The 16,348-nt window shown below is 40.4% G+C and overlaps 1 protein-coding gene across 1 annotated transcript in view; it reads right to left on the bottom strand.

The window, feature by feature from the left end:
- Nucleotides 1–360: 360 nt before the first annotated feature.
- The window catches only part of RNF149 (ring finger protein 149), a 34,020-nt gene continuing 18,032 nt past the window's right edge, over nt 361–16,348 (bottom strand). The window contains exons 4-7 of the mRNA XM_017847789.1: nt 12,877–12,959; nt 9,821–9,917; nt 5,600–5,798; nt 361–1,101 (exon numbers count right to left, since the gene is read on the bottom strand). Of these exons, the coding sequence (XP_017703278.1) occupies nt 1,058–1,101; nt 5,600–5,798; nt 9,821–9,917; nt 12,877–12,959 (423 nt within the window). The 3' untranslated portion in view covers nt 361–1,057. The remainder of the gene's footprint in view (nt 1,102–5,599; nt 5,799–9,820; nt 9,918–12,876; nt 12,960–16,348) is intronic.

The raw sequence follows: 16,348 nt of genomic DNA on the forward strand, positions 1-16,348 counted from the left end.
AAAAAATAACTGCCTCGTATTCCTGACTTCTACCTCCAAGAAGTGAGAACAGCAGAGTGTGCGTTTCATCACTTTCTAACACTTAGCGGTCTCCAAAAGCTCTGCATTAGCCTGCTCCTTTGACCCAAAAGAACAGCAAGCAAGTAAAAAAGAAGAAATGGTTACCAAAGTCATAGTATTAAATCTGCTTAAACTCTAATCAAGAAAACTGGTTATTTCGAGTCAACAATAAAAATTAAAATTCTACATCTTTCGCCCTTTTAATTGTAAAGATTAAATTGTAACTGAAATCAATATAACCGATTCTCAGTCTGCCTACTCATTTTCCTTAACAAGGCAATGAAGAACTTAATGCTCATGTGCAATATAGAATCTTAGGTTTTTATTTGTAGGAAAAAATAAACAGATTTCCCTCCCCATCAAGGCGTCACAAGAAATGAGGCAATAAAGGGAAAAATGCAAATCCTAAAGTCATCTAGTGACTTTCTCCTAATTCTAAACAAAGAAAAAGTGCTCTCAGGTTTTGAAATCTCCACATACAACACAGATGGGCAAAAAAGCTACAGACAGCTCAGTTACAAGCTTCAAGTTCTTAAAAAAAAAAACAAAAAAACCAAACCTTTCCGCCAGGGAAAGCCCATGTGATCAATTACCGAATTGAATTATACAGTTCCACTTCAACTAGTCTAAAATTGATGTGCTTAGCCAAAACCTTGAAAAATAGAATTAACCAGTTTTTTACAGTACCGTAGCAGCCAGTCTATTATACAGAAACACCACCTGTCCTTTACATTAGAGTACTTGCCCCAGTTGTCTTTGTAAGTCTGAAGCAACACACTGTTCATGGTAAATTTTAGTAGATAAATATATGAGGATTAATCGAAAAGTCTCTTTCAGAAGAAAATATCTTAGTCCTTTGTATATCAAATCAGAATCTAATAGGTAAAATAATATACATTATTTTCAAATATACAAATTATGTGCTGAAGTAAAAAAAATAAAATGTCCTTTAGTTCAAGCCAAACTTCTTCCGGTGCCACTTCAGTGGGCACGTGAGCTAGGAGATGGGTCCTCCATGCCGAGAGTCACTTCTGCCGGCTTCTGCAAGAGAACGACACAAGCTACTCCATCAGGAGAAGAGGGCAGCATATTCCGAGCTTCAATTACACAAACACAGTTACTCACCTGGAGATAATTCAAGATGGTAAACAGAAAAACTGTTTTCTTTTTTTTGAGATGGAGTCTCACTCTGTTGCCCCGGCTGGAGTGCAATGGCGCCATCTCGACTCACTGCAACCTCTGCCTCCCAGGTTCAAGCAATTCTCCTGCCTCAGCCTCCTGGGTGGCTGGGACTACAGGCACCCACCACCACACTCAGCAACCTTTTGCATTTTTAGTAGAGATGAGGTTTCACCATGTTGGCCAGGCTAGTCTCGAACTCCTGACCTCAGGTGATCCACCCACCTCAGCCTCCCAAAGTGGAGAAAACACCTTCTCCAGGGTCTACCATTACATGCAGGATTAGAGGCATGAGCCACCACGCCCGGCTAACAGAAAATTTTAAATAAAACATATATGGAAAACTGATAACCCATTGATAGTCAACAAGAAAAATTGGTAAACACCTTTGTCGTATGAGTTTTCTAGCATTAGCATAGCCAACATTAATCTCATCAGCAGATCAGTCTTTAAAGACAGTTAGAGATGGTGGTACCAGAAGATGTTCCCAAAAGTTGAACAAGTAGCTAAGGTGATGGTGACGCTGCCACCAATGAAAACAATAGCCAGTATTTATATCGACCCTAAGAGGTAGAGATTAACATGTCGCCAGCCCTGGTTTATAGATGGCAAGGAAGAGGAGGAGCTGGTACTGAAATCCAGACAGTTGCTATTACTAGGTATACAAAAATCACTCCACACAAAAGGCTCTTAGAATAGAATACTTCCTTAAAGACAGCAGCAGAACCCACTACTTTTTATTTTGCCAATTTAAAGTTTCTCTTTTGAGACAGGGTCTTACTCTCTCACCCAGGCTGGAGTGCAGTGACATGATCATGGCCATGGCTCACTGCATCCTTGATCTCCTGGGTTCAAGTGATCCTCCCACCTCAGCTTCCCAGACAGCTGGGACTACAGGCACATGCCACTATGCCCTGCTAATGTTTTGTAGAGACAGGGTTTCTGCACGTTCCCCAGGCTGGCCTCATGCGATGTAATCTGCTCCCCACCACCCCACCTCCAAAAGTGCTAGGATTACAAGTGTGTGCCACCATGTCCAGCCTAAAGTTTCTATTAAATGGTGAAATAACATAAGTAATCTCAAAATGCTTCCTCTTGCTTTATAAATATAAAATGTGTATTTACTGTTTAAACTGACAAAAACTGCATATATTTATGGTATACAACATGATGTTCTGAAACATGTATACATTGTGGAATGGCTAAATCACACTAATTCATGTGCATTACCTGACATATTTATTCAAAGTGAGAACATTTAAAATCTACTCTTTGGGCATCTTTCAAGAATACTATACATTGTTATATGAACTGTAGTCACCATGCTGTATAATGGAGTTCCTGAATTTACTCCTAACTGAAACTTTGCACCTTTTGACCAGTATCTCTCCAATCCCCCCCACACCCAATCAAATATTTTGCACTCGCTTCAAGGAGGTGTAGTAGGTGGAGAGTGACGTAACTGGACAGTGGAAGGTGCACTTCTGCAGGAAAACACCTTCTCCAGGGTCTACCACAGTAACTTCCACATTCATTTCCTAGTTGCTCCTAAGAGTCTAGTAAATGTTTTCTCAACTGTAAGTGAAACTACATTTTATTCTGGAGATATTAATGCCTGATTTTTCTAATTTAGTGTTTTTCAATTTATACTGTTACCGTTACAAGGCTGAAAGAACATTAACAGATAAGGTCAACTTGCTGATGCACAATACTTGGGAATTTAAAAAAAGGACAAAGAAAAACAGAATGTGAGCCCCACATGGGGTTGGGTGGGGACATGGGGGAAACTGGCTGCTTCAGAAGGTATCTGACATTCTGCTGCTTTGGAAACCTAGCTGCTTCTTCCACCTTCTTTATTTCTACCCATGATTTCAAATTTTATTATCTGTGTTCTAAGAGGGCATTTCAGGACAGCCAATGGTAAACTGTAATGCACTGCAAGTTAACAAGGTAGCAAGAATGCAGAAAACTCTGGAGGCTGCTCTTGAAGGACATTTAGTCAGAGTAAGAGTCTTAGTATCTCCAGGGTGGCTCATGTACTAGAGAAGGCAAAGTTAGTTTTCTTTCTGGAGTTGGAAGGCAATGGCAAAATCACACAGGTATGCATTCTGGCTCCATATAAAGACATTTTTAAAAATAAGAGCCATTTACCAACAGAACATGCTGCTTTGTAAGGTGGCCCAGTCTTAGCTGGAGAGCTGGTTAGGAGAATGCCTACACCAATCAATCGCTACAATTTTATAATTCTCCGAAATCTATTCTCCTTTTTTCTTCCACAATGCATTCTTTTTTCTTCCTCTGGTGCTGTTAATACTTACATTGTAATATTTCTACCTATTTTTGCCTCACGGATCCTAAATGTGCCACAAAGAAACTGACTTAGTTTCAATCTTACTGCTTTGGAAAAATAGGCTTCCTCTTCTAGGATGACAAAATTCAAAATGTGAAGCATCGATTCTTCCCATTTAAAATAACCTTTGCCGGGCGCAGTGGGCTCAAGGCTGTATCCCAGCACTTTGGGAAGGCCGAGACGGGTGGGGATCACCCGGAGGTCAGTGGAGGATTCGAGACCATCCTGGCTAACCACGGTGAAACCCGTCTCTTACTGAAAAAATACAAAATAACTAGCCGGTGCGAGGTGGCGGGCGCTGTAGTTCCCAGCTACTCAGGAGGCTGAGGGCAGGAGAATGGCGTAAACCCGGGAAGGCGAGCTTGCAGTTGAGGCTGAGATCCGGCCACTGCACTCCAGGCCCGGGCGACAGAGCGAGACTCCATCTCAAAAATAAAATAAAATAAAATAAAATAAAATAATAAAATAAAATAAAATTATAAAATAAAATATAAAAATAAAATAAAATAAAAATAAACAAATAAAATAAAATAAAATAACCTTTAAGTGAATCCAATTCCAATAAAAATTCTGATGAGATTTTCTTTTACTTGGCAAAATGGTTTTAGAATTAATCTTTAAAAAATGTAGAACAGGCCAGGTATGGTGGCTCATGCCTGTAATCCTAGCACTTTGGGAGGCAAAGGAGGGCAGATCACCTGAGGCCAGCAAATCACCTGAACCCAGGAGGCGAAGGCTGCAGTGAGCTGAGATCACACCACTGTACTCCAGACTGGCCAACAGAGCAAGACTCCATCTCAAACAATAACAACAACAATAATAATAATATAGAATAGCCCAGGAATTATTTTTAAAAGAAGAATAAAGATGAAGGAATTTGCCTTGCAAATATCAAAACATTATTTGTAATTATTATTCACTAAACAATATTAGGACAACTGATTAAACACTTAGGTTTAACAAGTGGAATAAAAGGAAAAAAATAGATTAGTTAAATCTCTCCTCACACCTTAAACTATATATACTAAGATTTCAATGTAAAATACAAAACCCACAAATACTAGCAAAGTACAGGTCAATATCTTTATAATCCTAAGAAAGGCCTTCCTAAGTCAGCATGCAATCAAAGGCAGAATCATGAGAGAACAGGAAACTAAACTACATAATTTCTATCTGGAAAGTACAATGAAAAGCCAAAGGATACAGAAATTGGGGGAGAAATACACAAAATATATGACAAAGCCCTAGTATTTTCAGTGTATAAAAAGCTCTAAGGATCAATATGAAAAAATTACTATCTCCATAAAAAAATAAGCAAGGGATAAAATAAGCAGTTCATCAATGAATAAAGATGACCAATAATCTGAAAAGAGGATTAACCTCATCAGTAATAAAAAAAAATGTGATTAGTCTAGACAACATGGTGAGACTTCATCACTTCAAAAAAATTTTAAAAGTTAGCTAGATGTGGTGGCACGTGCCTGTGGTCCCAGCTACTTGGGAGGCAGAGGTGGCAGGACTAGTTAAGCCTGGGAATTTGAGGCTGCAGTGAGCTGTGTTCTCATCACTATACTCCAGCCAGGGTGACAGAGCAACACCCTGCCTCAAAAAGTAAAACAAAACACACAAAAAAAACCAAACAAAAAATACATGCAGTTCACTACATTTTACCTATCAGAGTGACAGAAAACAATTAGACAAGTGGTAAGTATATATACATAATGATTTCAAAGTGCTAGTGATAATAAACACCCAGGAATAGTTCCAAGAAATTATAGAAAATTCAAAATGTAGTACTATGTAGCTGTAAAAAATCACCTACTTATCAACATAGAAAGAGCTTCATACGTTAAGTAAAACGTAGGTTATATTTAATTCCTGGTTATTTATTCTTTGATAGCTCAAACTCAAGCGATCCTCCCACCTTAATCTTCCAAAGCACTGAGATTACAGGTGTGAGCCACCACACCTGGCCACATTCCATTGTTTTATAATTTGCACACCGCTCACCTAGCAATGCCGTATTTTCCCCTGCATCTCCTTTAAAGCTGGCATCGCACTGTGGCTCAGATTCAGCGGGGGAGGCTGATGGTGGACTGCTCTCATCACTTCCGTCGTCCTCTGGTAAAGTTAGACTGAAATTTGCAGCCGGATCCCTTCCAGAAGGAAATTCTGGAGCAGGCATGTCCTGGACATCCCCAGGCTCTCCCTTGAGAATTAGAACAGAAGAAAAACATGATCAAAGCTTATCTATCGTCTGGCTCGTAATTCACACACGATATTATGTACTTCTATACAATGAATCTGGCAAAAAGCACAAAATGTCTCCCTTATCTAGTATCACAAGAAAATGAATTATTTCTCAACAACCAACCTCCTAAGGCCTACATGTTTTTTATTCTAAAAAACATTTCCCCTCCTTGATACAAGCAATGCCAGCTTTTAAACTATTGACAGAAAGTGAAGCTTTCCTCCACTTCCTTGCCTTCCTGGACAGCGGATATGAGGCCATAGCCATGAACTTTGATTACTGCCCTGTGCTGGTTTACAGTGAGGCACTAGGGTTTCAGAGATAAACAAGGCTTTTGAACAACAGATGCCTTCAGACTGTATTATTTTCTTGAAAAAGTTACTCTGGCTCCTTCCATATGGACAGGGTGTTGATCAGCTGTAGTTTGCCTTCACCTTCCCTCCCGCTTCCATTTGCTGCTTTAAAGAAAGGAAAACAGTGAAAGTGGAGGGCTGGAGACACTATCAGCAACACTACATTAAGTCTCGACATTTGGGGAACAGCTAGAAACCTTATTTGATTAATACCAGAGTCAAAGCTGTGTTGTAAGTGGATGGAACTCCTGGTAAAGTGACTTATTAGATGAGGGGTTGCTGTAGGTTCACTATGACCATCTGGCTCAGCATCTCACCATTGCTTCAAGTAAAAACACCACTCACAGGCGCTCCACCTCCCTCCACTGGGCTGCGCCCCCAACAGCCCTGCTCCACCTGTGTTCTAGAACCTGCCCCTCCTGCCTCACCAGTAATGTAACGCCCTCCCATCCCTGCTCCTGACACACCAAGCAACAAATTCTGTGGCTGTGACATCACCACAGTACCCAAACTTCTGCCAGCCTAGCCCACAACCTGTTTACCTAAGTATCTGCTAACTTAACTACCTGCCAACCTCCAACCCTGTCTGTTCACTCCCCAGACATAGCATTAGCCTCAAGACTTTGGTGTGTCTGACAGATAATGCAACACCCAGCTCAACTGCCCTCTCAAATGCACTTGCTCCACCTTCCAATTTCTACCTGGCAGCAGGGCATGTGACCCCTCCTCTGTGCTCCCACAGGCAGCACTTCAAACAGGACTCTTTGGCCATGTCGTGTCTGTGTGCATGCCCTTCTGTGTGCGTGCCCTGACCCCCCACCAGTCCAGAAAGTGAAATCCTCAAGAGCCTTTGAGGGGAGGGGCTGTGTCTTACTCATCTTTGTCTCCCCAGAGCCAAGTGCAGATCTAGCACCTTAGATGTCATTTCTTTGACCCATCCTTGCCAAATGAATGAAAACAAGTGACAAGAATGACTGACATAGCTGTAAACCTTTAAAGTCTGTGTGGTAGACTGAGGCTGACTCTCACTACAGTTATGGGGAAATAGAGAACTAGTTACTACAAGAGGGCACAGCATGGCTAACTAAAGCATCCACTGCAGGAGGGGGTCAAGAGGTCCACAGAAAAGGGTGTACTGTCTAAAGATTCAAAAGTCAAAGACAAGACAGTAAGTTTCTGAGGTTTAATGTTACCACAGGTTCTGTTCATCAAAAAATAAATTAGGCATTCTGGGGATATATATTCTAGCTTTCTGAAATTAACATTCAACCTAACGTGAGATGAAGAGTCTTAATTTTTAATATATGAAATATACAGCTTATTTCCACAAACAAAACTCATGAGGATTAAAGTCCCTGTGCTACAGTCAGTGAAATTCCTTTCATACAAACATCCAGAAATGAAAAGCATGTTAAACTACTGACTGATGAAGAAAACAACTTAGAATATGCTTTAGAGTATATCTAATGAAGGAAAAGAGTTCTAAAACCTTGCCAAGAAAGAAATCCATCAAGCTCCCTGTATGCTATATGCTGTCCCCACAAACGCTCATCCTCTCTTCTAAGCTACAGTTTCTGCAGTAAAGAGGGATGAACCAGGTTCATTAAGAAAGCATGTTATGCCATGCTAAACACAGCTACAATTATTGAAAACCATGAATATGTGAAGAAATTCTAAAAGAGAGACAAATTTTCTGGACGTCAAAATAGTCTCAGTTTCTAGTAAGACCGTTCTTGAACACTGACCTCCACCTGAACACTGACCTCCACCTTCCTGTAAGCACACAGTGAAGGCATTCTGGAACTCACATTTAAAAAACAATTCAGTGGCCAGGTGCGATGGCTCATGCCTGTAATCTCAGCACTTTGGGAGGCTGAGGCGGATGGATCACTTGAGGCCAAGAGTTTGAGTCCAGCCTGGCCAATGTGGTAAAACTCCATCTCTACAAAAAATATAAAAAATTAGCTGGATGTAGTGGAGTGCACCTGTAAGCTCAGCTACTTGGGAGGCTGAGGCAGGAGAATCACTTGAACCCATGAGGCAGAGGCTGAAGTGAGCCGAGATCATACCACTGCACTCCAGCCTGGGCGACAGAGTGAGGCTGTCTCAAAAATAACAAACGAATTGTAATTCATAGAGAATGACAGCAGTTGTTAAGGAAGCGGTCTCTTAAGCTAGAAGATGAGGGGGCATTTTAAACAGACTGCAGTCTGGGAAATAAGTCTTGCTTAACGGGTCAGTTCTTTAATGATGCCACTATAGACGCTTACATGACCATAATGGCTTAAAGCTGCATAAAATGATCATCATTAAAAAAACCCAAACTGCAGTTTCTAATTCCACAATAAACTCTATGAAAAACTCTAAAAGTATGTTTAGCAACAAGACGATATTTGATAAATTATTTTCCCCAAAGATCTTTATTTGAAAACTTTTTTTTTTGATTGATTGATTGAGACAGGGTTTCACTCTCGTTGCCCTGGCTAGAGTGCAGTGGCACGCTCTCAGTTCACTACAACCTCTGCCTCCTAGACCCAAGCGATCCTCCTGTCTCAGTCTCCCAAGTAAATGGGACTATAGGAGTGTGCCATCACATCTGGCTAATTTTTTTTTGTATTTTTAGTAGAGACACGGTTTCACCATGTTGGCCAGGCTGGTCTTGAACTCCTGACCTCAAGTGATCCGCCCACCTCAGCCTCCCTAAATGCCAGGATCAGGCATGAGCCACCAAGTCCGGCCTAAAACTGTTTATCTTCTAAATGAGAATATGTTGAGACATTAATAGATTGCATGAAGACTCTAAAACCAATAAAAAAACATAACCTAAACAAAAGTATTCTTTCCCTCTATGTTCCCCTCTTTGGGTAGGGTAATAGTTAAGTGCTCAGACCCTGGAATTAAGCAAACTTTATTTGAAAGATGATTTCCCATTAAATAACTGTATGACTTCAGGTGAGTTATTTAGCTTCTCTAAGCTCAAGTTTCTAATTAGTAAGATGGGAATAGTGACAGCACTTATATAGCAACTGTGAAGATTAGACATAACAAGGTATGGAAGGCATTTGTTCAGCACGTGGCTAGCTACTCCTATGATTTCCTTTTCATTTTGCCCCTGTGTCTTCTGTGTAAGGCCCTGTGACCATCAGTGATGCACCAACTTCAATGCAGGACAAACTGCCCCAGGTCTATTTGATTCTGAAACCTAGGAATAGGGAATAATATTTGATGTTAAGAAGTATTGGCTTTGGTTTCTTCACATGTAGAATGCACATATTAAGCCAGACAACCTATGCGGCTCCTTCCTTTTCAAATATTTTATGATTCTTGTTTATACAAAACTAGCATATATACATTCTGTGGTGCAGCACACCAAAACACATTACTCTAAGTAATTACAAACTCTCTGGGAAACATCTGAGCACACTGTTCTATCATCACAAATCTATTTCGCTGATTTTTTTGGACTGCCTTAAGAAGTCATTTTTAATAGTGAGGAAATTTTCTTCAGAGAACCACAAGGATATTAGGAGCCTTTCGCCCGTTCCTCTTGTTTCTAGTCAATAATGAAACTGAATCACTCAGGAAGAACTGGGGCAGAGATTGAATATAAACAAAAACGTAACAAACCCAATATCCTAGGGCTTTGATGACATCAAGTTTACACATTGGACATGTTCGGTGATCCAAAAGCCATGGGTCAATGCATATTCTATGAAAAATATGCCTAAAAAAATTAAGTATGTGTTAATGTTTTTAAAATCAATGTTTACATAACTTATAAAGGAAATAAGACATTCTACCAACTCATCCTCTCATTACAAGTTAGCTGACATCAAATCAACATTCTTGTCTACTTACTTATCATGTCATTATTCTCTCTTCCATGTGAAACAGAATCTGGCACTTCTAGGGAAAATTTCCCTTCACCCTACAAAAACATGGCTTATTTATGCCCTCACACTAGGTTGTACATTTTTACGTGCCTTTGTAACTTATTTGAAAAATTTTTGGGAAAAAACGTGGCATAAATCAACTAGTAGTAAGAAGTAAGCTAATACTAAACTGGCAGTACCTTATATAAGTCCATAAAATGACTCAAATGGAAATACAACAAAAATATTAACAGATCATCTTGCGGTGGTAGGCTTACGCAGGCTTACGCGATACTTTTTTTCTCTCTTACACAGTTTTGTATATACTCCATTTTTCTACAATGAACACCTATCACTTTCAGAATAAAAAAAAAAGGCATATATATTTTCTTCTTTTGCTGATTTGTCTCAGTTGGCTAACTTTTCCTCCTGTGTGATAAATCTATGTTCTACAAGTGATGAAGAAAAGGAGTTAAGATTATAGTATGGGTTTCAGAGCCAGACAGGCTGGGCTCAGACACGAGCATGCCATTCAATGGCTGGGACTCTGAACTAGGTCCCTACACTCTCTGCCCCACACCAGGGGCTGAGGGGCACATGCAATGTGTGTACAACTGCGCCAGGCACAGAGCATACTTGGTCATTGTTTGGTATTATTACTGTTGTTTGAAGACTTTTTTTTTTTTTACAAACAGAAATCTGCCAGTGGAATTAAAAGTAACAGTACTTGCGGCCAGGCATGGTGGCTCACGCCTGTAATCCCAACATTTTGGGAGGCTAAGGTGGGTGGATCACCTGAGGTCAGGAGTTCGAGACCAGCCTGGCCAACATAGTGAAACCCGCTCTACACTAAAAGTACAAAAATTAGCTGGGTGTGTTGGCAGACGCCTGTAATCCCAGCTACTCAGGAGGCTGAGGCAGGAGAATCGCTTGAACTCGGAAGACAGAGGTTGTAGTGAGCCAAGATCATACCCCTTGCATTCCAGTCTGGGCAACAAGAGTGAAACTCTGTCTCAAAAAAAAAAATTAAAAAATTAAAAAAAAAAACCAGTACTTAAGAAATAATTTTTACAAAAACATAAAAGGAACATGTTGGCTTTATTGGGAAATTTGTTACGTAAATAAAGCACAGGAGTAAATAAGGGAAAAGTCAAAACCCCGGTAAGGAGACCAGGAAATGAGCACATGTGCCTGCATTTGAGGGTCAGGTCCAAACTCCAGCTCAGCCACCAGCACAACCTAGCACTGCTCGTCTGTGCAGCTTCCTGGACATTGTTTTTAAGTTAGAAAGACTTACCCTAAACCAGCCTGGAGTAAAAACTCTTCTCTCTACTTTAATAACTTTCTACATGACATGATCCACTTACACTGACCCAACCCAGTTTATTCAGAACCCATTGTACCAATCACATGTAAATGTTTGTAGGTTTAAACCAGCTACCTTTAGTCAGGAAACTTTCATTTGGTTATCCTGATATGCATGGCTGCATTTCCTTCACACAGTTATCAATCTACTATAAAGTACTTGGATATATACTAAAGTACTCTGCAAACAAAGCAAAATATAATTATATACTGACTTGTGACCTGCTTCTAATAGCTGTGAAGTATAATTGAAATTCATCAGACTTAAAATATACCATTTCTGCACACAAAATGAACCCTTTTAACAAAGCAATTCTTTTAAAAAAGTTATCAATTAAAGTATCCCATTACTTTTTTTGGAGACAGAGTCTTGCCATGTTGCCCAGGATGGAGTGCAATGGCATGATCTCAGCTCACTGCAATGTCTACCTCCCAGGTTCAAGCAATTCTCATACCTCAGCCTCCTGAGTAGCTGGGATTACAGGCATGCGCCACCATGTCTGGCTAATTTTTGTATTTTTATTGTAATAGAGACGGGGTTTTGCCATGTTGGCCAGGCTGGTCTCAAACTCCTGGCCTTAAGTAATCCACCTGCCTTGGCCTTCCAAAATGCTGGGATTACAGTCATGAGCCACCACGCCCACCCTTTCATTCTTTCCATTTTTTTTTTAAAGCAACTTCCTGCTACTAAAACAAAACCCTTAGTGTAACCAGAATAAAGGAAAAAAAATTTTTTTTTTTTTTGAGATGGAGTCTCACTCTGTCACCCAGGTTGGAGTGCAGTGGTGCAATCTCGGCTCACTGTAACCTTTGCCTCCCGGGTTCAAGCAATTCTCCTGCCTCAGCCACTTGAGTAGCTGGGATTACAGGCGTATACCACCACACCCGGCTAATTTTTGTATTTTCAGTACAGATGGGGTTTCACCATGTTGACCAGGCTGGTCTTGAACACCTGAGTCAGCCTCCCAAAGTGCTGGGATTACAGGTGTGAGCCAGCTAGGAATACTGATTTTAAACAACCTTAGAAGGAACGCAAGTCCAGGGTGCAAATAACAGCAAACTACTGCCCTCCCCAACCCACTTCCTTTAGGCTGTTTCAGGCCCTCCTCCCTGGTCCCTCATTTTTCTTGCCCCCAACACAGCTTACTTTTTGCACTGCTAAATGTATAATGTAATTCCTACGATTCTGATAAAGCCTTGCTTAGAAGACTAAAAGCCAATCTATGACAAAGACACTTAACGAGTCTTAATGTAACCTAAGAATCTCCTAGGTAAAGCAATCTTAAAGAGCAGTGAAGACATTACATTTAAAATCCAAGCTGCTTTTCTAAAAAGAGGAGATGATCACAAATAACAAGATCTTCATATCATAAAAAACAACTATTTTGTCAGACACCTAAAACTTGTCAAGTAATTTTAACATCTCGGTAGGTAAAAAGAACATACTTGCATGGCAGAATTCTAATAATATCCTTTACTTTGAAATTTTCAATACACACTGCACAATTTTCAGCATCAACATCAATTCCCTGTAAAAAGAAAAACAAAGTGTTACTACATTCTTGGTACATAGTATATACCTCGGTAAAGTCACTACATCTGGACTACAACAATGAATTCCCTTCTACAGTGGTACAACCAGCGTAACTAAAACACAAATAACTGTACTTGGTGTTTACCACTATTCAGGGATTATCTAAATAATATGGTTGAAAAGGAAAAAATTTCATTGTCTGCCTAATCAGATATGAACAGTGTTTAAATACTAATACACTGTTCATATGTAATTACTGTATTTAAAAATATATTTAGCCATGTGCACCACCTGTCAATATGGAAGCAGTAAACATTTTATTTATTATTATTGTTTTATTTATTTATTTATTTATTTTAAAGAGACAGGGTTTTGGCCAGGTGCAATGCCTCACACCTGTAATCCCGGCACTTTGGGAGGCCAAGGAAGGCCGATAATGAGGTCAGGAGATCGAGACCATCCTGGCCAACATGGTGAAACCTCGTCTCTACTAAAAATACAAAAATTAGCTGGGCATGGTGGCGCAAGCCCGTAGTCCCAGCTACTCGGGAGGCTGAGGCAGAAGAATCGCTTGAACCAGGGAGTCGGAGGCTGCAGTGAGCCAAGATGGCGCCACGCACTCCAGCCTGGGTGACAGCGAGACGCCATCTGAAAAAAAAAAAAAAAAGAAAGAAAAAAAAAGACAGGGTCTCACCGTGTTGACCAGGCTGCTCTTAAACTCCTGGACTCAAGCGATCCTCCTGCCTCAGCCTCCCAAAGTGCTGGGATTACAGGCATGAGCCACCATGCCAGATGTTTGATTTTTTTATGTAGATATTGTTATCGAAGACTGTATTAAAATGAACTTTCACAGCCAGACACGGTGGCTCACGCCTGTAATCCCAGCACTTTGGGAGGCCAAGGCAGGCAGATCATGAGGTCAAGAGATTGAGACCATCCTGGCCAACATGGTGAAACCCCGTCTCTACTAAAATACAAAATTAGCTGGGCATGGTAGTACATGCCTGTAGTCCCAGCTACTCGGGAGGCTGAGGCAGGAGAATCGCTTGAACCCGGGAGGTGGAGGTTGCAGCGAGCCAAGATCGCACCACTGCACTCCAGCCTGGTGACAGAGCGAGATTCCATCTCAAAAAGCAAAACAAAAAAAAAGAACTTTCAACATTTAAAATTATATGTTTCAATGAAAGTAAATACTATCATTTATCATATGCAGGGCAAAAACGATGAAATAATTTTTAAAGTTTTTAATAATGGTTTGCAAGTATATACATTACTGTGAATGAGTCTACAAGGAAATAAAAATTAGACACCACTAGTCTCTCTAGAATGGAATACGATGTAGATCAAAGAAAACATTTCTGTACAGTTTAAAATGTTTAAATACTAAGCAAGTGTTCACGGGTTGTTAAAAAGTCTTCATGTTTTAAATGCTGTAGAAATGCAAATGTCTGCTGTATTATAAAAAAAATTACTTTTCAAACATAAAACTTAGAATGACAAATTAGAGTAAGTTACCATTTATCATCTAACTACTTAATAAAGGTACAAAGAAACAAAAATTGCTGGGGAGAAAGTAGTCTTGTGACAAAATTTCCACTTCTAAGAATCTATGGGTCATGAACCTCTTTGGTGGTAATCAGCCCTCCCTACTTCTCTGGAATAACTCCTGGATCTTCACACCTGGTCTCATCCATTAACCAAGGCAGCCAGGGCCACAGTGGCCATCTGACGCAAGACAGGCCAGCAGGATTCTCCTTCCCAGGATGCTGGGGTAGGGACTCAGGGACTCCCAATCAGTATCAGCATATGGCTGCAAATTTAGGCAGTTCATTTTATGGAACACAGTTACACTGTTCTTATGTAATTGCTGTATTTAAATATATATTTAGCCATGTGCATCACCTGTCAATATGGAAGCAGTAAACATTTTATCTTATTAATTAATTTTTTGAGATAGTCTCGCTCTGTCACCAGGCTGGAGTGCAGTGGCATCATCTTGGCTCACTGCAACCTCTGCCTCCTGGGTTCAAGTGAATCTCCTGCCTCAGCCTCCCGAGTAGCTGGGACTACAGGCACGTACCACCATGCCCAGCTAATTTTTCTATTTTTAGTAGAGATGGGGTTTCACCATGTTGGTCAAGCTGGTCTCGAACTCCTGACCTTGTGATCCATCCGCCTCGGCCTCCCAAAGTACTAGGATCACAGGCGTGAGCCACCACGCCTAGCCTATTTATTTTTTTTTAAGAGACAGGGTTTCACCATGTTGCCCAGGCTGGTTTCAAACTCCTGGACTCAAACGATCCTCCTGCCTCTGTCTCCCAAAGTGCTGGGATTACAGGAGCGAGCCACTGTGCGAGACCACATTTGATTTTATATGTAGATATTGTTATCAAAGACTGTATTAAAATGAACTTGTAACAACATTTAAAATTGTATGTTTCAATGGAAGTAATCATATGCGGGGCAAGAATGATTAAATAATTTTTAAAATCTCTAATAATGGTTTGCAATTTTATACATTACTGTGAATGAGTCTACAAGAAAATAAAATTAGACAACACTAATTTTATTTTCTCTAGAATCGAATACAATGTAGTCTGAAGAAAACACTTTTTTTTGTACAGTTTAAAATGTAAAATTCCAAGAAAATCTGTGTACAGCTGCTCTTCAACTTACCATGGGGTCACATCTCACTGAATCCATTGTAAGTTGAAAATATCATTAAAATGTACCTAACCTACTGAACATCATGGCTTAGCCTGGCCTACCATAAACATGCTCAGAACACTTACATTAGCCTACACTTGGGCAGAATCATCTAACACAAAGCCTATTTTATAATAAAGTACTGACTCTCTCATATAATCTACTGCATACCATACTGAAAGTTAAAAACAACACTTGAAGGCCGGGCGCGGTGGCTCAAGCCTGTAATCCCAGCACTTTGGGAAGCCGAGACGGGCGGATCACGAGGTCAGGAGATCGAGACCATCCTGGCTAATACGGTGAAACCCCGTCTCTACTAAAAAAATACAAAAAAGTAGCCGGGCAAAGTGGTGGGCGCCTGTAGTCTCAGCTACTCGGGAGGCTGAGGCAGGAAAATGGCGTAAACCCGGGGGGCGGAGCTTGCAGTGGGCCGAGATCTGGCAACTGCACTCCAGCCTGGGCGACAGAGCGAGACTCCCTCTCAAAAAAAACAAAACAAAACAAAACAAAACAAAAAAAAACAAAAAACAAAACAACACTTGAAGTATGGTTTCTACTGAATGCGTATTGCTTTCACACTGTCATAAAGTTTAAAAATTGTTAAGCCAAACCATTGGAAGTTGGGGGCCATCTGTATAAACCTCATGGATCATTTAGGAATCTTCTTAAAATATATAC

This window comes from Rhinopithecus bieti, unplaced genomic scaffold (genome assembly GCF_001698545.2).
Source record: "Rhinopithecus bieti isolate Rb0 unplaced genomic scaffold, ASM169854v2 scaffold_28016, whole genome shotgun sequence".
Classification (NCBI taxonomy): domain Eukaryota; kingdom Metazoa; phylum Chordata; class Mammalia; order Primates; family Cercopithecidae; genus Rhinopithecus; species Rhinopithecus bieti.